At 39.5% G+C, this 19204-nt stretch overlaps 1 protein-coding gene across 11 annotated transcripts in view; it reads right to left on the reverse strand.

Moving 5' to 3' along the window:
- Window positions 1-19204, reverse strand: part of KCNT1 (potassium sodium-activated channel subfamily T member 1) — a 247956-nt gene that overhangs the window by 112923 nt on the left and 115829 nt on the right. For 5 of the 11 annotated variants that reach the window (XM_056812716.1, XM_056812711.1, XM_056812718.1 and 2 more), the window contains exon 2: window positions 3186-3227. The exons of the other annotated variants lie outside the window; for them this stretch is intronic. In XM_056812716.1, the coding sequence (XP_056668694.1) occupies window positions 3186-3227 (42 nt within the window). The remainder of the gene's footprint in view (window positions 1-3185; window positions 3228-19204) is intronic. 11 annotated transcript variants of the gene reach the window in all.

The following is a 19204-nucleotide window of genomic DNA, read 5'->3' on the forward strand; positions in this document are numbered from 1 at the left end:
GAACTCTGTTGGTGGGGAGTGGGGAGGGAGGATGGTCAGGTACCCACAGAGCGAGCTCTGCATGTGATCTTTGGCACCTGTGCCATAGGTATGTCATCACTGTAGTAGGTGCTATATAAATATTAGCCTATATACCACTAATTCTACTACATTGCCATTGCTACTATTATTATTTCACTCTTTCTATGTCTGGTGTCACAGTTTCCCAAGTTTCCATGTTTGGAATTTTGGGCTTAGCTTTGGCTTTTCCCTTTCCCTCATCTTGCATATCCTACCACTTATCAAATCATATTAATTCCATTTCTAAAACACTTATTGCATCAATATCTTTTGTTTTATCATCATCCCCTTGCCATTGCTCTATTTCAAGTCTTTACTGCTGGTCACTTAGATTATCATGATAGCTTTCTTATAGCTGCCTCCACTCTCTGCTGTCTGAGGTCAAATTTGAACACAGGACCTAAAACACAGGACCTAACATCTTTAGGCCTGGCTCTCAATCTAATTGTCTCTCAACTGTCCTCACAACACTCTTTTAACTCCCAGTAAGGTTTATTTCTAGCAGCTCTTTTTTTAAAATTTTTAATATATTTTATTTGATCATTTCCAAGCATTATTCGTTAAAGACATAGATCATTTTCTTTTCCTCTCCCCCACCCCCCATAGCCGACGCGTAAGTCCACTGGGCATTAGATGTTCCCAGTAAGGTTTAAATTCTTTTATCTGCCATTGAAGACTCTTCCCAACCAAGAATCATACACTTATTATGCCCAGGATCCCATAGTTAGGAAGTATCTGAGGCCAGATTTGAACTTAAGTCCTCCTGAATCTAAGTCTAGCACTTGATCCACTGAACTACCTAACTGGAGAACAGGATTTGGGAGAAAGATCCTGAGCTCAGTTTGTGATCTTGAGTTTGAGATGAACTACTGATGTTGAATGAGTAAAACTTCTGGAATGAGATGGTCCTATATGCATCTGAAGATGTGAATTGGGAGCTCAGAAGGGGACTAGAGATAGAAATTCTGGATTCATCTGAATAAGTGTGGTCATTGAAAGAATGATAGTTAATGAGATCACAAAGGGTCAAAGGGTTTGTGTCATTTTTTTTCCCTCTATCTCTTCCTCTATAACCCCTCAGAACTTTTGTGGACAAAGTTTTTCATTTCATTATCTTACCTCCACTCCTTTGTTCAAACTGTTGTCTTTTTTTGGAATGCCTTCTTTTTCAGAAAATTAATCAATAAGCATTTATTAAGCACCTACTAGGGGCAGCTAGGTGGCACAGTGGATAGAGTTGTGGGCCTGAAGTCAGGAAATTATCTTCCTGAGTTCAAATCTGGCTTCAGACACCTCCTTGTGGTGTGATCTTGAGCAAATCACTGTACCCTGTTTGCCTCAGTTCCATCATCAGTAAAATGAGCTGGAGAAGGAAATGACAAATCACTTTAGTATTGTTGCCAAGAAAACCCCAAATCAGGTCATGAACAGTTGGATATGACTGAAAAATGCCTGGAGAAAATGTGCCAGGCCCTTTGCCAAGCCCATGGCATACAAAGAAAGGCAAAAGCAGTCCTTGCCCTTAGGAACTCAGTCACAGTTTAATGATGGAAGTGAAGCACAAATAACCACACAGTAACAAGCCTTGTACAGGACAAATTAGCAATAATCAACAGTGGAAAGACATTAGAATTAAGAGAGAATACAGCTGAACTCCTACCCATTCAAATCTGATCTAGAAGCACATCTTTTTCTAGGATGCCTTCCCCTTCCCCTCACATACCATTTTTTTATAACTCTCTGTTAATGTGATAGTTACTGAAACATTGTATTTTATAGTTATGTGGATAGCTTATCTTCCTCTTCAATTATGAGATCTTTGAGGGCAATTTTGTCTAAACTGGGTAGCTATGCCGGTGTCCATCATGGTACCCAACACAAGTAGTCACTTAATAAACATTTGTTGCTTGAGTATTTGAATCATATAATTGGATTGTGTGAACTGCTTCCAATGATTATATAAGTATTTATATGAATGCTTATATTCAGAAAACTGTTGGTTTATTCTTTTTTTTTTTTTTAAACCCTTACCTTCCATCTTGGAGTCAAGACTGTGTATTGGATCCAATGAAGGTGAGTGGTAAGGGCTAGGCAATGGGGGTCAAGTGACTTGCCCAGGTTCACACAGCTAGGAAGTGTCTCAGGTCAGATTTGAACCTAGGACCTCCCATCTCTAGGCCTGGCTCTCAATCTACTGAGCTACCCAGCTGCCCTCACTGTTGGCTTATTCTTATTCAAAGCACTTGGAATTGTTACCAAAATGTCATGGAGTAGGATCATTGGATCATTGATTTGGAGGTGGAAGGGAGCTCAAAGACCATCCAGTGTAAGTCTCTAATTATACAGATGAAGAAACTGAGATCCAGGGAACTTCAGGTCATTCAGGTAATAAATACCAGAGGTAGGATTTCAACTCATATCCTCCAGCTCTAGAGCCAGTTTTCTTTCCACAATAATGAGTTGTTATCATAAATGTAGAGCAAGAGAGCAGCCTATAGAAGCCCAGAGGATAAACATGTTGGAAAAGATTGGGCAGAAAAGTGTTAAGAGTTGTCGGGGAGAGCAAGAGAACAAAAGTAGAAAATGAGAAGTTCACACTAGCTTGACTTTGTTTAACTCAAACAAAAGCCTCAAGTCTTTGTCTGGGGGAAGAAAGTTTATGGCTGGTCTAAATGATAATTCCCAAAGCCTTCCCCCCTTCCTATCCTTAGCCTCAGATCCATGGAATCAGACATGGAATCTTACAGAAAACCTTGGAGATGATTAAAGAAAAAAAAGCAAAGATTTAAAACTTAATCTTGATTACATATAATGGAGGTAACCATATGATTGGAAGCCCTTCCTTGGCCCTGCCCATTCTCTTGAGTTCCCATGATAGACTTTAATGCTCTTTACCCTCCATTTTCCCTCCTCAGAGAAGGGAGGAAGCAGGTGCTATTTGAATAAGATTTCAAAATGTTTCACCTGCCCAGGGGGCAGAGGATTATGACAAATCCTCTAAAGCCAGTCATTGGTTCTGTAAAATACACACTCTAACCTTCTTATTGGTTCTGGTTCTGGTAGTCAGAGAGCAGCTCTTTTAATTTTCACCTGTTTTCAAAGGAGGTACTTGGACTGGGACTTACTGTGATAAAGAAGAATCCAGACTGAAATCTTCCACATGTACCCTAAAGACAGAGTAAACACATCAAAACAGAAGACAGATAGACAGACACATGTACCAGTCTCCTCTGAAAAAGAGAGAGACTATCAAGGAGAGTTAGACAAACAGGTGTGAAATTACAAAAAGGAGAAACTAACACATACTCACAAACCCCCCAGTCCTACTGGTTAGTGCCAAAGAGTCAGTTGCTGCTTTCTCCAGTTGCTTTTTAGATACTTCTTTTAACTCAGTCCCAACATCTGCCCTTTTAGGGGTCTTTACGGCTTTAAGCCTTGGAATGGGGATGAGACATTCATAGTTTTTGTTTAAAATTGGATAATCTATCCCCCAACATACATATTACAATTCAATGGAAAAGCAAGGCCCATCCCTACCTTACATATTAGAAGAGAGAGTATGCTCTCATTCCCTTTCCTCTTCCTTTCCTATCAGCAGGACATCTAGCCATAAGGTGTCTGAGCTAGATGGAACCATTCTATCCAGCAGCTTGAGTCAGTGTAAAAAGTTCAAGGCAAAGTTAAGGGAGCAGAGGCACAATGAGTAACATGCAGAGATCTTTAACCTCCAGGGGAGCTTCATGAGGGTTCCAAGAAAGAAAGGACTTCTGGTCCCAGTATGATGGGAATTATGAATAGCCATGGCCCTATGCATTCTCTCACTATCACTGTACTTTATATACATGTCCATCTCTCTAGGAATTCTGTGTGCATCATTTGGAGAGTTAAACTATATTTCTTCTGGGAGCCATCAGGCCATGATGCCTTGACAGAGTCACACATGGTAGCTAGGGAGGCCACAGAGTGGCCCTTGGTAAGATTGCCCACTCAGTCCCCCTTGCATAACCTCTTTCATCAATATCCCTTACCTATGGAATTGACATGATTATTATTCCCCCTAGTCTCATAAGGAATAATGCAAGAACAAAATACCTATACCCTAAAACATCACCAAAAGATCAGACCCTCAAATCCAACCCCAAAAGACTATCATGGGTTAACTTTTACTTAGACACATAATCCTCAGTAAAACCGTAGCTCCAGGCCAAGCCCAGATCTTTCCCACTCACAGAAATTTATTCTCAAGAAGCCAGCATACAAATCAATCATAAAGGCCCATGCAAGATGTACAGGTACACTACAGGTACACTAAGCTTCAACATGCCTCAGTGACTCAATTTCACAAACCAGTAACTCAGAAACTCCCTAGTAAACCCTGAAAAATGACCAGTCTAATATTAAATTTGAATTGTGTTCCCAGTACCCCTCAATCTCAATGATATGATTGTTGAATTGTCTTTTAAGAATTGTTGATTAATTATTCCATTTTATTAAAAGCAATAAGTAATTTTTCCTTGATTGTTTGTAAGCTCAAAACTCCTCACACGGTAATGAGAAAATTAAGCCACCTGTGATGAAATAATTTATCTTGTGTGAAATCTTTATGCTGTCAAGAATCTATAATCTTATTTACAAGAATATAGAATGTTAGTCAAGTGATTTGTTAAAGGTTAATGTATCACTTTTCCAATTATCTCTATTTAGACATGCATGTTAGGTAATGTATCTGTGTGCCAAGAAAATGGGTATAAAAATAAACATCAAGCCTGGGGATGGTGGAACAGCTATCAAATGCAAAGCATTCCCATGGCCATAAAGATACAGTTGTCTTCTGTTTCTTATTTTCTTGACTGATTGTTTGCCACCTGTCAGGAACCCCTGGAGTTGCAAGTGAGGCTGGATCTTGCCCATGGCACATTTCTAAGATATATTTTGTCATCTTAGTGAATGCCTTTGCTGAGAGCGATTTCTATCTATTGGCTGATTGTTAATGGGAAACACATTGGAAGGGGCTCATAAACTATTATAGTAGAGATAGGTAAATGTAAGATAAATATAGAATCTGAGGTAGGAACCCCTCTGGAGACCCAAATAGCAAATCTGAGTGTTCAATTTGGGAGGAGTTTCTCAGAGAGAGAGAGAGAGTAAATATAGTGGATGCCTCTTATTAGCTGTGTGATCATGATCATATGTATTTAATGTTTGCAGAATAGGGAGCTCAGTCATCAGTCACTTATGACTAATGGAAAGAGTTCTGGATTTTTGAATCATGGGATCTAGATTTGATTCTCAGCCTTGCTACATACTACTTAGATAACTCACCCACTTTTGGTCTTGATGTAAAATGAATAGGTGGAATTAGATGATCTTTAAAATTCCATCCAGTTCAAAACTATATAATCCTATGAGATTGCCAGCTGTATGATGAGAGAAGGAAGAACATGACTGTAAGGTCATTGAGGGCAGGGATTGTCTTTTGTCTTTTTTATTATTCCTAGTATTTAACACAGTGCTAACACATGAGAGGAACTTAATAAATGTTTTTTGAATGAATAAAGAGGGGAAACTCCATGAAATCATTGGTCTCATTCTCTTTGGGAATAATTCCCCATCCACTAAGACTAGGTTGAAATTTTGTCAATCAGGATTATTACCACAGAAGCACAGAGTGACAGAACATGCCTTAGACCACCTAGTTCAGCTCCCTCATTTTATAAAAGAAGATACTAAGTATAGAAAGAAAGGGTCATTTGCCCTTTATATTAGTCATTAGAACATGTAGGATAATAAATTAAATCTTCTGACTCTTTTAGGGAAGAGTAGAACAAAACAGAATACTGGACAGGATGGGAGACAAGAAATGTGGGGTTCAAGTCATGGGACTTCATGTGTATCCTTGGATAAATCCTCTCAACAGGATCAAAGAATTAGAGAATAATAGAATGTCAGAGCTGGAAGGTACTTAAGAGATTATCTAATCTAACTTCATTTCATAAAGGAGGAAATTGAGGTCTGTAAGAAAGGAAACATCTTAAGTGTTGGAGCCAGGACTTCAATCTAGATCTCTGAAAATCAAATTCAGTGGCCTTTCCATTATTCTTTTTATCCTACGATCTCAGTTTCCTTATCTACAAAATTAAGGGACTAGCATATATAGCATTTGATCTTGTTGGATCTATGCTTAAAGCTCTGTCATAAATTTATTTACAAGTAAATTAATACAAAGAGACAAAAAGGGACATCTCACCTTCCAGACTTTAGGACACTTTCAGACCAACCTCTTACATTTTTCTCTTTCTCTTACCCTGGAGAGCAATCATTGAAACCCCATAAGACCCTTAAATGACAAAGAACATTCCACTATTTTCAAGAGTCTAGACCAAAGCAGGAAAATGGCCCTAGGCACTATGTAAAGATCTTTATCAGCAAGGATCAAAACAAGATGATTTTTGCTGTAATGACCCATGCCTACAAAATCTTGGTTAACTGAGGTCTTACTATAAGTAATTTTGCCTTATGTGTACAACAATATGTTCTACATATGTTAAAAATCACTTAAAAAACCTTTACTTTCTATCTTAGTAACAACTCTAAGATAGAAGAGCAAGGGCTTGGCAAGCAAGATTAAGTGACTTGCCTGGATCACCCATGTAGGAAGTGTCTGAACCCATGCTCTTCCAACTTCAGACCTGGTGCTCTATTTACTGTGCTACCTAGCTGCTCTATTAAAATCACTTTCAACTTTCACAAACACTTGTTAGGCATCTATTTTGTGGAATACACTATTCTAGGTGTTGAATTACAGAGACAAAAAAATGCAGCATTTTCTGTCTTCAAGAAATTTACACTGAGTAAAAATAGGAGAAATTTTGAGTGATACATTGATTACTCAATGTACTAAAAGAATTAAAGGAAGGCATCTAATGTGTGTATATGTATAAACATATGTATAAGCACATATATATCTTCTATCCATATATGTATATCTGTGCAGGGGTATGCCATTCATGGATGATTGATGGAAGATCACTGACAAGAAATCTAAAAGTTTAGGATCTTAGGTTTGTAGTCAAAAAGGATCTGAGAGTCAGTCTAGCCCCACTCTTTCATTTTACAGATGAGGAAAGTGAGGCCTTGAAATATTAAGTGGCAGAGGCAGAAGTGAGGAATTGTTATCTACACCAATGGATGGAAACACCAACACCAAAGAAACCAAAGAATGACTAGACCCCCCCTATTGGAGAAGGCAGCCCCTGAGATGTGCCTCAAAGCGAGGGATTCTGCAATGATAGCACTGAGCAACGAATTTGCTCCAGATGAAAGTTTGAAGGCTCAGAAATGGAAGATGCAATGGTGTTTTTGGGAAGCAGCTGAAAGGTCATTTAGGCTAGAATGGAGAATGTATAAAAAAAGGAGAAAGGGGAACTAAGACTTGAAAGTTACACATCATAGGGGAAAGGCAAGGCAAGGCAGCATTTGTGAAATGCTTACTATGTGCCAGGCAATACGTTCTGAGAGGATGAAATGCATCGATATTGATTACTCTTAATCTTACAGAATTTTGTAGAAGTAAATGCCTATGGTAACTCAAAAAAAGAAACATTAGAATTAGCATATTAGTAAGAATTATAATTAGTAATAATAATAACCACTATACATGTTTATGTAGTGTTTTAAGGTTTGTGAAGTGCTTTACAAATATCTCATTTTATTCTCATGCTAATTCTGAGAGGTGGGTGCTAAAATTGTCCCAATTTGACAGATGAGGAAACTGAGATAGCCAAAAGCAACTTGCTCCGGGTCCTACAATCAGTAAGAGTCTGAGGCTGGATCTGAATACTAACAAATAGAGTTAGAATCATGTAAAATTTAATCACTGTTCACTGAAGGGAGAAAAGGATTCTGAGTGGTAGAGGAAAGGAAGGCGTATGTTAGAAGCATGAGGACAGCTTGGAGGAAAGAGATGGAATACTGAGTTCAGGGAATAGACAGCAATCTAGTTTTCCTGAAATATTGTATATGAAGGGAAGTAATATGAAATAAGGTAGTATAAAGTACTATGAAAGGTAGGCTGAGGTTACATTTCAAAAGGCCTTCAGGACTACACTGTTTTGTCTGTATTTTATTCTAGTGGAAGCAGGGAGCCATTGTAGATGTTTGAGCATGGAAGTAGTAGGGAGACTAATTAAGAGGCTATGATGACAGTCAAGTGAGAGAGAATGAAGATCTAAACTAAAGTGGGGGTTGTATGAATGGAGATGATCATTAGATATAGAAGGTGTTGGGAACTAGGTTCAGAAGAGGTAGATAAGGAGCTGGAAAAAAGCCTGACATCTATCTAATCTGACTTTTTCATTTTATAAATGAAATAAGGTCCAAAGATTTGGCCCATGACACAAAGGCTGTAGTGGTAACCTGGGTCTGTGGGCTCCAAGTCCAGCATTCTTTCTGTACCCACAATGCCTCTCTTTAACAAGATTTGGTAATTTACTGGACATGGGGCTGGAGAGGGAAGAGTTAAGGATGACTTCAAAGCTACAGGGAGCATGGTAGTGTCCTGAAAGAAGCAGGGACATTTAGAAGAGAAGTAATTTTAGTGGGGGACTTAATGAGTTCTGTTTTGGACATATGACATTTGAAATGCCAATGGCACATTCAGGTGAAAATGTCCAGTAGGCATTTGGTGATGGGGAACTGAAGTTCAGGAAGGAGCTTAGTGCTAGATATATACATTTGAAAGTCATTTTCACAGAGGTGATAAATGGAGCCCCTGGGAGCTAGTAAAATTACTAAGGGATATCATGTAGAGAGAGAAGTGATGCCCACAGACAGAATCCTGATGTACTCTTTGGAGGTGGCAAATAGCTCAGCAAAGGAGGATGAAGAGAAACAGATAGGTAGGTGGAGAAGCAGGACTGGGATAAACTGTGCTAAGGGAGCCAGGGCAGAGCTAATATCGAAGAGGGAGAATGACTGATAGTATTGAAAGATGCAGAAAGATTAGGATTGATACACATTGAGAAAAGGCCATTGGACCTAATAGGTTAGAGATTGTAGCTTTTGGGTGAATAATAGTATTGGAGTGGAAACATGCCAAAGGACTGAAAAATGAGAAAGAGCTGAAAAAGTGGAGGCTCTGAGTGAGATGTTTGACAGACATTTCACTGGTCCCTCACAACAGCCTTGGATGATGGGAAAGTGAGGATAAAGAGAGATGAAATGACTTATGGTTGGTCATTATTTCCAACATACTACATCTTTTTTCATTTCTGAAAGGCAGTTCTCCCTGCCCCTCCCCATATTGCCCAGAAGGCTTCAAGATTGATGGAAAAGCCAATTTCATTGCTCTCAGAGGCTGTTTTGGGCTTATGTGAAGGGAGTTCAATTTTGGGGATTTCTCAAAAATGTTCTATTTGGCTCATTTTGCTTCTACACCAGGTTCCCTGGGAACCTCAGAACATAATGTTGAGGTTTGGGGTAAAAGGATCTCATGTTCCATGAACACACTCAGGCCAACAATATTGGACATATATAAGAAAGTCAATTTCATTCTATTGGGAAAGCACAAATGACATGAGAGGAAGAGAAGGGAATAAGTATTTATATAGTGCCTAATAAGTGCCAGGCATCTAGGTAGTGTAGTGGCTAGAACACTGGGCTAGAAGTCAGAATGACTCATCTTCATGAGTTCAAATCTAACCTCAGACACTTTTACTAGCTGTGCAACTCTGGACAAGTTACTTAACTCTGTTTGCCTCAGTTTCCTCATCTGTAAAATGAGCTGGAGAAGGAAATAGTAAACTACTCCAGTGTTTTTGTCAAGAAAATCCCAAATGGGGCTGCAAAGAATGTGAACCTGAACAACAACATGTGCCAGGTATTGTGCCAAGTTGTCTTTACAAATATTATCTCATTTGATCACCTTAAGACTACTAGCTCATAATGCACAAACCCACACTCTATATAGGAATAATCAGGAACATCCTTTTACACAAGTAATAATCAAGATACATTCTTTCCCTCCAGGGAGTTCTGCTTTCCCTCTCAGGTCTCCATATATATATTTCTCCATAATAATTCTTCTTTGGAATGGAAAGGACCTTGCATCTTGTTTCTGTGATTTATGCCTAAGAAGAAGATAATGTTATATGTCTTATAGGTCTCTATAGAAGCTAACACAATTATCACATGACACTATATTCTGAGTCGTGAAGGTAACCAGTATATAGTAACTAGTCACTCCCTAGCTTCTCTCCTGTTCTCTCCCTCTGCCAGAGCCAGCAGGGTTTCCAACTTCACAGTCATGTTTCTTGGGCTCCTGCCTACATGAGTGGGCGAAACTTAGCATCAGACACTGACATTAGCCAGTGTCACGCAGGCAAAGACTAGGAAATCCCAAGTTAACTTATACAAGAGACACTCATGCCCTTTAGTAACAGAGGCTTTTCTGCATATATAGAAGGGCGAAGGATCCTAAGAAGGGAGTTTAGAGGCTAGAATAGTCCAATTTTTTCATTCTATAGATGAGAAGGTAAAAGCCCAGAGATGAAATGATTTTGCCAAGATCACACAGAGAGTAAGAGATAGAGGCCGAATAGGAAGCCAGGTCTTCTAACTCCAAATCCAGTGCCTTTCCCACTATTCTATGCAGTTTTAGGTCAGCTAGGAGGCACAGTAAGTGCCAGGCTTGGAGTCAAGAAGACCCAGCTCAAATCTGTCACTTAACCTTGTTTGCCTCAGTTTCCTCATCTATAAAATTAGTTGAAGAAGAAAATGACAAATCACTGCTGTTTCTTTGCTGAGGAAACCCCAAAAGGGTTCATGAAGAGTTAGACATGACTGAACAATGACAAACAAAAATGTAGTGTTAACCTGTCAGTGGTCCTGCGTTCTTGCCCTGTGTCTTTCTACTTTTCTCTTGGCCCAGTTGTGGACTTGTATATGGCCCAGGGGTTTTGTGCCTGGAACTCAGTCTTGAGTTGGACATAATAGAGAGACTGTGAGCCAGAGAGGTTTGTGACCATAGCCTTGCTAACTCTGCCTGATGCCTGGTCCCTCCTTGAATTCCCAACCCAGCTTTGTGATCCTGCTATTATGAGTTTTGGGATTCCTAGGCTGGTCATGGAAGACAGTTGGGATGGAACTATGACATTGATTTTCACAGCTGTGGAGTGAGAAGAACCAGGGGGACAAAAGGTCACCACCTCTACATGGAGGAGATTTGTTTGCTAATGACTTTTCCCCTGCTTCCTCTGGCAACCCAAATTGGGGTATTTTTCCCTCCTACACACACACACACACACACACACACACACACACACACACACACACACACAGATGAATAAAGTATAGAATTGGACCTTTACATGTTAGGATTTGTGTTTTCAACTGTCTATGGCTTTGATATCCAAAGATGATTCTCTTTCTGACCAATCATCAGTAGAGAATGTAGTTTGAACTGTGTCTCCATTTGGGATGGGCTATTGTGAGCCATCATCCCCACAATCTTTGCTGGTACACTTGTGATCGATCATTCACCATCGTGAGAACTTAGAGTCTCAGTTTTTCTCATCTATGAAAAGAAGAGGAGGCTGAACTAGGTAAGTGTTTCTAAAACAAATTGAGACACAGAACACTTATATGACTAAAATATATTGGTGGAAACCATAAACGACCATAGTCATTGTGGGTAGTCTGGAAAACCCCCAGAATAAGGGTAAGGTAGTGCAAATTTTAGATCAGGCAAGAAGATATCAAATCTATTTTTGTACTGAAAGCCTGTTTGTTACACAGAGTATTTTTGAAACATTGATAAGTTAGAGGGCTGCTTTGCTTGACTATGTTTGTTACAAGAAATTTCCCTCCCCAGAGGTAGGGGTGGGAGAGAAATTAGGTTTATGTTAATTAAAAAAGAACAAATGTGGAATGTTGCATGCTGCTTTGTTATTTTATTTTGTTACAAGTCATCTCTTGTGGAGTGATCTGTAAAATGCTTGTAATATAAAAAGCAAACCTCCATAAAAATTAAAAAAGGTTATAGGGGACAATATTGCTAGCATCACACAATCCCTGTTCATGCTGGACAGAGCATTGGGCTTATTTAGGATGTAGTCTGCGAAACAGAGGCCTACATGCTATTGAATTGCTCTCTAGCTTTGACTTTCTGTATCTCTCCAATTCTACTCCCTTTTCCCAATAACAGCCATTATATCTGGTGGTTGTGATGACAATCTCTCCCTTCTTTGAAGTCTTCTTCCTTCCAACAGCTTGAATATGCTGTTGACATGCATTTGATTAAATGTGAAATTCTCTTAACCTCAAAAGGAAATGTTCTCTCTTGGGAAAGTGGTTTTACACCACGAGAATCGAAACCACCCAAAAAGGAGATAATGTTTAGAGTTTTAAACCCACACAGTATCTTAACTTTTTTGTAGTTTTCTCAGAAAGTCAAATTTAGATAGACTTTTGAAGTTCAAAAAATGTCTCTCTTCTATACATACTCACCTGATTCAAGCCTTCTTCCTTCCCAAAGTGTCTTTGGGCTAATAATAACCACACATAAACTCAATGTAACATCCTACCATTGCTACACAGTAAATCTTTGGTTGTCTCAAGGTCTGGTATAACTTCAGTTTAGAATGTCTGAGCTGGAGCCATTGTCTGAGAGTATCGAATCCCTTCAAGTTGCCAATGATTAATGAAATAACTTGCCTCTGATAGCACAACTAGTTAACGGTAAAGCTAAGAATCATAGATTATGGGTTCATAAGATTATAGATGAGTTGAGAGCTGAATGGGTCTTTAGAGGCTATCTAGTCCAAGCCTCCCATTTTAGAGATCAGGAAACTGACACTGAGAAAAATTAAGTGATTTTCCCCAAAGTCACATAGGTAGGGAGTGTCTGACTGAGGAATCAGGACTAGAACCCATGAGCTCAATAATCTAAATCTAGCATTCTTTCCATTGTGCCACACTGCCTCTGGACCTAAACATTAGGATTCTGGGACACTAGTGCAAGGCTCTTTCCATTGTGCCAAGCACTCCTTTTCTCAGAGCAATGGGGATCTATGGTGTAGGAAAAGTGGGACATGGTGAAAATCTCTCATGTAAAAATTGCCTTGATTTTTATCCTTAGAAATAGAAGAAAAAAAAGTAAATATAAGATACTCGCAGGTACTGGGCACAGAATTGGGTACACAGGCTGGCTCTAAAAATAGATATAGATTGGTAAGTAGGATTATGTCTCAGAGAATCAAGGGAAGTGGGATTCCAAGACAAGAAATTTCATAGGAAGAGAAAGCAACAAAGTGTTAATGACTTTTCTCCCTCTGCTATGGATGGATGACTCCAGCCTGTAGCTCAGAGGTTTAGAGCTTTTCACCCTTTAGCCCCCCATTAGCCTCTTGCCACATGCAATGTTGAGGAAGGTGACTTTTAAAGTAAACAGGGGATGAATTCAAGACAAAGTGCTTTGGGTTCTGTAAACATTGCCTGGCTCTCTGCTCACCCAGCTCTGCTTTCCTTCACTAGGCTAATGGGTCACAGTCATAGCAGTATGGGATGGAAAGGACACTTTCTGAGAGCGAAAAAACATTTGTCTCCTTCCAGGCCAGATAAAAACAAATGTCTATAATAAAGGCTCATCAATAATCTACTTTTTGTTTGTCTATTTTAAGCCCCTACTTTTTGTATTAGAATCAATAATGGAACAGTGGTTAAGGCTAGGCAATGGGGACTAAGTGACTTGCCTGGGGTCACATAGATAGGAATTGTCTGATATCGAATTTGAACCCAGGACCTCCTGTTTCCACATCTGGCTCTCTATCCATTGAGCCACCTAGCGGCACCCTTGTAATCTACTTTTAAAATTTAATTAAAATGTTTAAATTCCTTATATCCTCTCTTTGAATCCATACTAATTATCAGTTCCAAGGCAGAAGAATGGCAAAGGCTAGGCAATGGGGGCTAAGTGACTTGACCAGGGTCACACAGCTAGGATGTATCTTTAGCCATAATTAAACCCAGGACCTCCCATCTCTAGGCCTGGCTCTCTATCTACTGAGCCATATAGCTGTCCTCAGGTAATCTACTTTTAATGAAGATCTTTATTTCTATTGACCCTGGTAATGTCTGTCCTTCCAAACTAGATTCTGTCCCTCCTGACTCTAGGTGCTACCTCTACTTGTTTCTCCTCTTAGAAAGTGAAGTGTCAGTTCTCACAATTATTTGTGGGGCTGTGAAAAGTCCTGAATCTCAATTCCCCCACCTAAAAAATAGGATGACTGAACCAAGTTCAAAGGATCATAGATTTAGAGTTGGAGAGGACTTCAGAGATATCTTATGAAATCTCCTCCCCTATGACTTTAAATATGAGGAAACTGAGACCCAGCGATGTAATGTGACTACCCAAAGGGGACACGGGAATTAAGCAGAAGAGCCAGGATGTTAGCCTAAACCCTCTTGCTCCAAATTTGGCATTCTATGGTCCTTAAGCTCTGTTGTTTGGTGATTCAATAAGATGAATGATGCTAACATTCTCCTAGAATAAATTATGACTGGTTTTAGGGGAGTGAGCAAGGAATGACCTCTCTAGAGTGAAATGGTGGGGTGATGTATGAGAACCTCTCGCATTTGTACACCAACATATATTTCTTGTAGAAGTAACTGTGGCTAAGAGTACTGGGTCTGGAGTCAGAAAAGCCCAAGTTCAAATCCAGCCTCAGACTCTTACTAGCTGTGTGACCTTGGGCAAATAATTAAACCCTCTCTATGCCTAGGAGGCAGCTATGTTTTTCAGTGGATAGAGTGCCGGGCCTGGAGACAGGACGATCTGAGGTCAAATCCGATCTTAGATTTTTCCTAGCTGTTTGATTCTGGACAAGTCATTTAACCTCTGATTACTTGACAAAAGGGTTAGCTGGAACCATTGGAAAAAGAAATGGCAAACCATTCTAGTATCTTTGCTGAGAAAACCTCATGGCTAGCTATGGTCCATGGTGTCACAAAGAGTTTGAATGACTGAACAGCAATAAATATTCTTCTTGAAGTGAACTAAATGGCCACTGAGGTCACCTCCAACTAGCATTTTGTGATTCTGAGATATCTTGAAACTCATTTAATCTGGATAACAACTGTATGAGGCAGTAGGACAGGTATTAAAACCCCCATTTTATCGATGTGGAAACTACAGCCATTAATTATATGATCTGTGAATATTCCCAAAGTGGTTTTGTAGGAGAGCCAGAACTAGGCTCCAAAGGAATCTGTACTCTTCATGGCATCATGCTCAGTCGGCTGGTCAGTGTCAAACTAATAATATCAATAGTAAGCCCTCACACTTGTATGGGACATTAGAACCTTTACAGCATATTCACACAGGTTATTCACTTGGGTCTCACGATAGCCCTGGAATGGGAGGCAAGTTATCCCTATTTCTCATGAGTTAATGAAGCTCCAAGAGGTAATTTGTCCAGAGTCACATAAATACTCAGTGGCAGAGCTGGCACTTTGACTTAGGTGTCCAGTTCCTTCTCTATGGCTCTTTCCAATATGCCAGGCTTTTTGAGAAGACCATCCTGTCTCTTTCAAGAAAGATTAAATATGGCATATGAAGCAGATTTCAAAGAGCTGCCTTCTTATTTGACTCTCACCAGATGCCTGTTGGCAGCAGTTCATCTTTTCCAGAGCTAGCCCAACTGGGTAAAGAATAGGCAGCTATTTACATGTGGTTACTGAATGGGTCCCAAGGGTTCTAGGTAGCTCCAAGTGTCTTTCTCCCTTGACCTCCCAAGGTGCTACTATCTTCTTTCTCACTCACATACTATCTTTTGGAATTTCTACAATAAGTTTCACTATGAGTAAGGCAACAAAAGAGAGTCGTTGATCTCAATTTGATTTGGGAGAGAAGAATCACACAAGAAGACTGACCCTTTCCCTCCCATTTGTAAGCTCCTTGAAGTGAGAGATTATGTTTTAGATCAAAGCTTTCTAATAATAACAATAACCTACATTTATATGGTACTTGAAAGCTTAGAAGGCAATTCACAAATGTTTCATTTGTAGTCATAGAATCTAGCAAAGTACCATTTACAATAGTTGGTGTTTACTAAATGATGGAATTAAATTAATCAGAAAACAATAGTGAACTTTTGTGAATTAGTATGTGTCTAGTGAAGTAATAAATGTAGTAAAAAGAGTGTAGGAAGCCTGAATTCAAGTCCAGATTCTGTTACTAACAGGTTATATGCCCATGGGCAAGTTGTTTTTCTTTTGGGGGGGGGGCACTGATTTCTATTTATATAAAAAAGAAGGCAGTAGACAAGAGAATTTCCAAAATTCCTTTTAGCTCTAACATCCTGTGAATGTCAACTGTGTAAGTTCAAAGGAGGAAAAGATCATTGTGGGTTCTGGAGTAGCCAGAACAAGTTTTTATTTTGAACCTAGAGCAGCAGCAAATGAATTAAATGCTGTTGTTAAAATCTCTGACCTATGAGACTCTGATGATCTCACTATGTACTTCTCTGTCTCTGTGAACTATAAGATTTAAATTAATATCAATAACTCCAAGTAAATATATTTTATAAGATTTATTAGTAGTCACTTGAAGTAGAAGAAATAAAAGAACAAAAGTAAAAAACCCTGAATAAAAACACATGGGTAAAATTCTCCTGTCTGGCTCACCCCCAACCTCCACAAGCCACCTTCCTGGGAGCAGAGAGCTAGAGGTGGGGTTACACCAAATTCTATCTTCCCTAGTTAGCTTGTAAGGTGAGAAGGAAAATGGGAAGCTGGGAAAGAGTTCTGGGGAGAAAATTCTAATTACACAGAACTCAATGCCCAAACCCTAGAAGGGGTTATACATTATGTCCTAATGAAGCCTGAAATGACTGAACAACAAAAGGAAGACTACAGAATTTGGATATTTTGGGGTTTGCAGCAGTTTACAGGAGGCAAAATATGTATTCTCCTCCAGTTCCCCAGGCTATTTGGTTTTCCCAGAAACTCTTAAAATTCTAGGCAGCAGCTAGCTGTGAGAAATTTCACCCTCTAATTGGAGCAACTGAGTTTGGGTCACCTATGTGGCATTGGAAGAGGTCTGCCTTGCCTCTTATGGAGTAGAAAATCATGCCGCCAAGTCATTTGGAATTTGGAGAGCAATGCTGAGGCAGCAACAGAAGGCACTCACAATATCCAGAAATCCAGGCTTTCATCTCTGGAATTATCCCCTCAGACATGGGGGAGGCATTCAGGTGGGACATGGACTCCCTGTTTTCACTCTGGCTACTTCCTTTCTCTACAGACAGATGGAACATACCTTTGTGTCATGCCTAAATGGCTTCCTGATTAGCTTTCTTGCCTTGATCCTTCAGTCCCACCCCTTGCATACTTTCATTAGCCTCTTTTCCCCATAACTTTCTTTCATTACAGCACTTCTCTTGGCCAAGAACCATCAATGACTTGCTCACTGCATCATTTGAATTACTTAGACTGCCATTTAATTACTGTCACCCCCCCCCATCTAACCCCTTTTCATATCCAATCTTCTCCAATCCAACCAATCTTCCTTCTAATAAATATCCTCTATTCCAGAAAGCTGGTCTCTTTCCCACTTGTCCGCCTCCCCCCAGACCATGCTAGGTGTATTCCTTTTTATTGTTTAGTTGTTTTCAGTGGTGTCTGACTCTTTGGGACAGTTTTCTAGGCAAAGATACTAGATTGGTTTGCCATTTTATTCTTCAACTTAGTTTACAGATGAGGAAAGTGAGGCAAACATGATTAAGTGACTTGGCTAAGGTTACACTGCTAGTAAGTGCCTGAAGTCAGATTTAAACTTAGGAAGATGACTCTTCCTGACTCCAGACCCAGCATTTTATCCCCTGTGCCACCTAGCTACCCTAATTAAGTTAATTCCTACCTTCACATTTTTGCTATTCATTCTATTCTTTTTTTAAACTCTTTCCTTCTGTCTTAGAATAGATACTATGTGTTAGTTCCAAGGCAGAAGAATGATAAGGGCTAGGTTAAATGATTTGCCCAAGGTCACAGAGCTCAGAAGTGTTTGAGTCTGGATTTGAATATTCATCCTATTCTAATAAAATCCTACTCACCCTTTAAGACCCAGCTCAAATGTCACATCAATTATAAATCTTCCTTGACTATGCCCAGGCCAAGTGATATGGAATTGGAACCGACCATATCCTTGACAATGCAGACTAAATTCAGTTTCATTCAATAATCATTGATCAAATACCATGCCATGAAAGGAAGTATACTAAGCACTGGGGACACAAACATGAAAAATAACTTCTTCCCTATGCTAAAGGAGATTGTAATCTAACTGTATTCTCTAGATGTGTTCTTCAAATGCAAAAGGCGTTTCCTTTTTTAGGTTTAGAACAGTTTTTCTTTTTTAGTTTTCCAAATCAATAGAAGGAGCAGAAGATCTTGGAGTTAGGAAGACTCAGGTTCAAATCCTACTTTTATTTACTGAGTCATGAACTCAGCCATGGGGTTGCTGTTATTAGTGTTGGGGGAAAGACCTTCCATCCAGGAACTCCACAGAGTGAATTGAATAACTTATCATTTGCATGTTCTCAAAGCTTCCCTAAAATTCTTCCATTGTGGCATGTAGCTATGTTCATTATAGCTAGGTTAGTGTGGTGGCCCAAGCTGATCCTACCAAACTAGAGAGGTTTAAGTGAAGGACTGACCACTGACTATGCCTGCCACCTGAGGACATTTTATAAGATGTAAGACATTTGGTGCAGTTATGTGGCACAATGGATAAAGCCCAGGGTCTAGAATCAGGAAGACTCATCTTCCTCAGTTCAAATCTGGCACTAGACATTAGCTGAGTGACCCTGGACAAATCAGTTAACCCTGTTTGCTTCAGGTCTTCATCTGTAAAATGACCCAGAGAAGGAAATGGTGAACAATTCCAATATCTTTGCTAAGAAAACTCCATAGTGGGTCATGAAGAGTTATACACAGTTGAAATGACTAAACAAACAACTGAGACATTCACCACCAGAATGATGATCACCAGCCAATGTTTTTGACTATATCAACTCACTATACTTCTATCAAATCTGCATCAGTGAAGAGAGTATGCACATTAATGGAATCACAGACACACAGATCCTGG

Source organism: Monodelphis domestica, chromosome 1, assembly GCF_027887165.1.
Source record: "Monodelphis domestica isolate mMonDom1 chromosome 1, mMonDom1.pri, whole genome shotgun sequence".
Taxonomy (NCBI): domain Eukaryota; kingdom Metazoa; phylum Chordata; class Mammalia; order Didelphimorphia; family Didelphidae; genus Monodelphis; species Monodelphis domestica.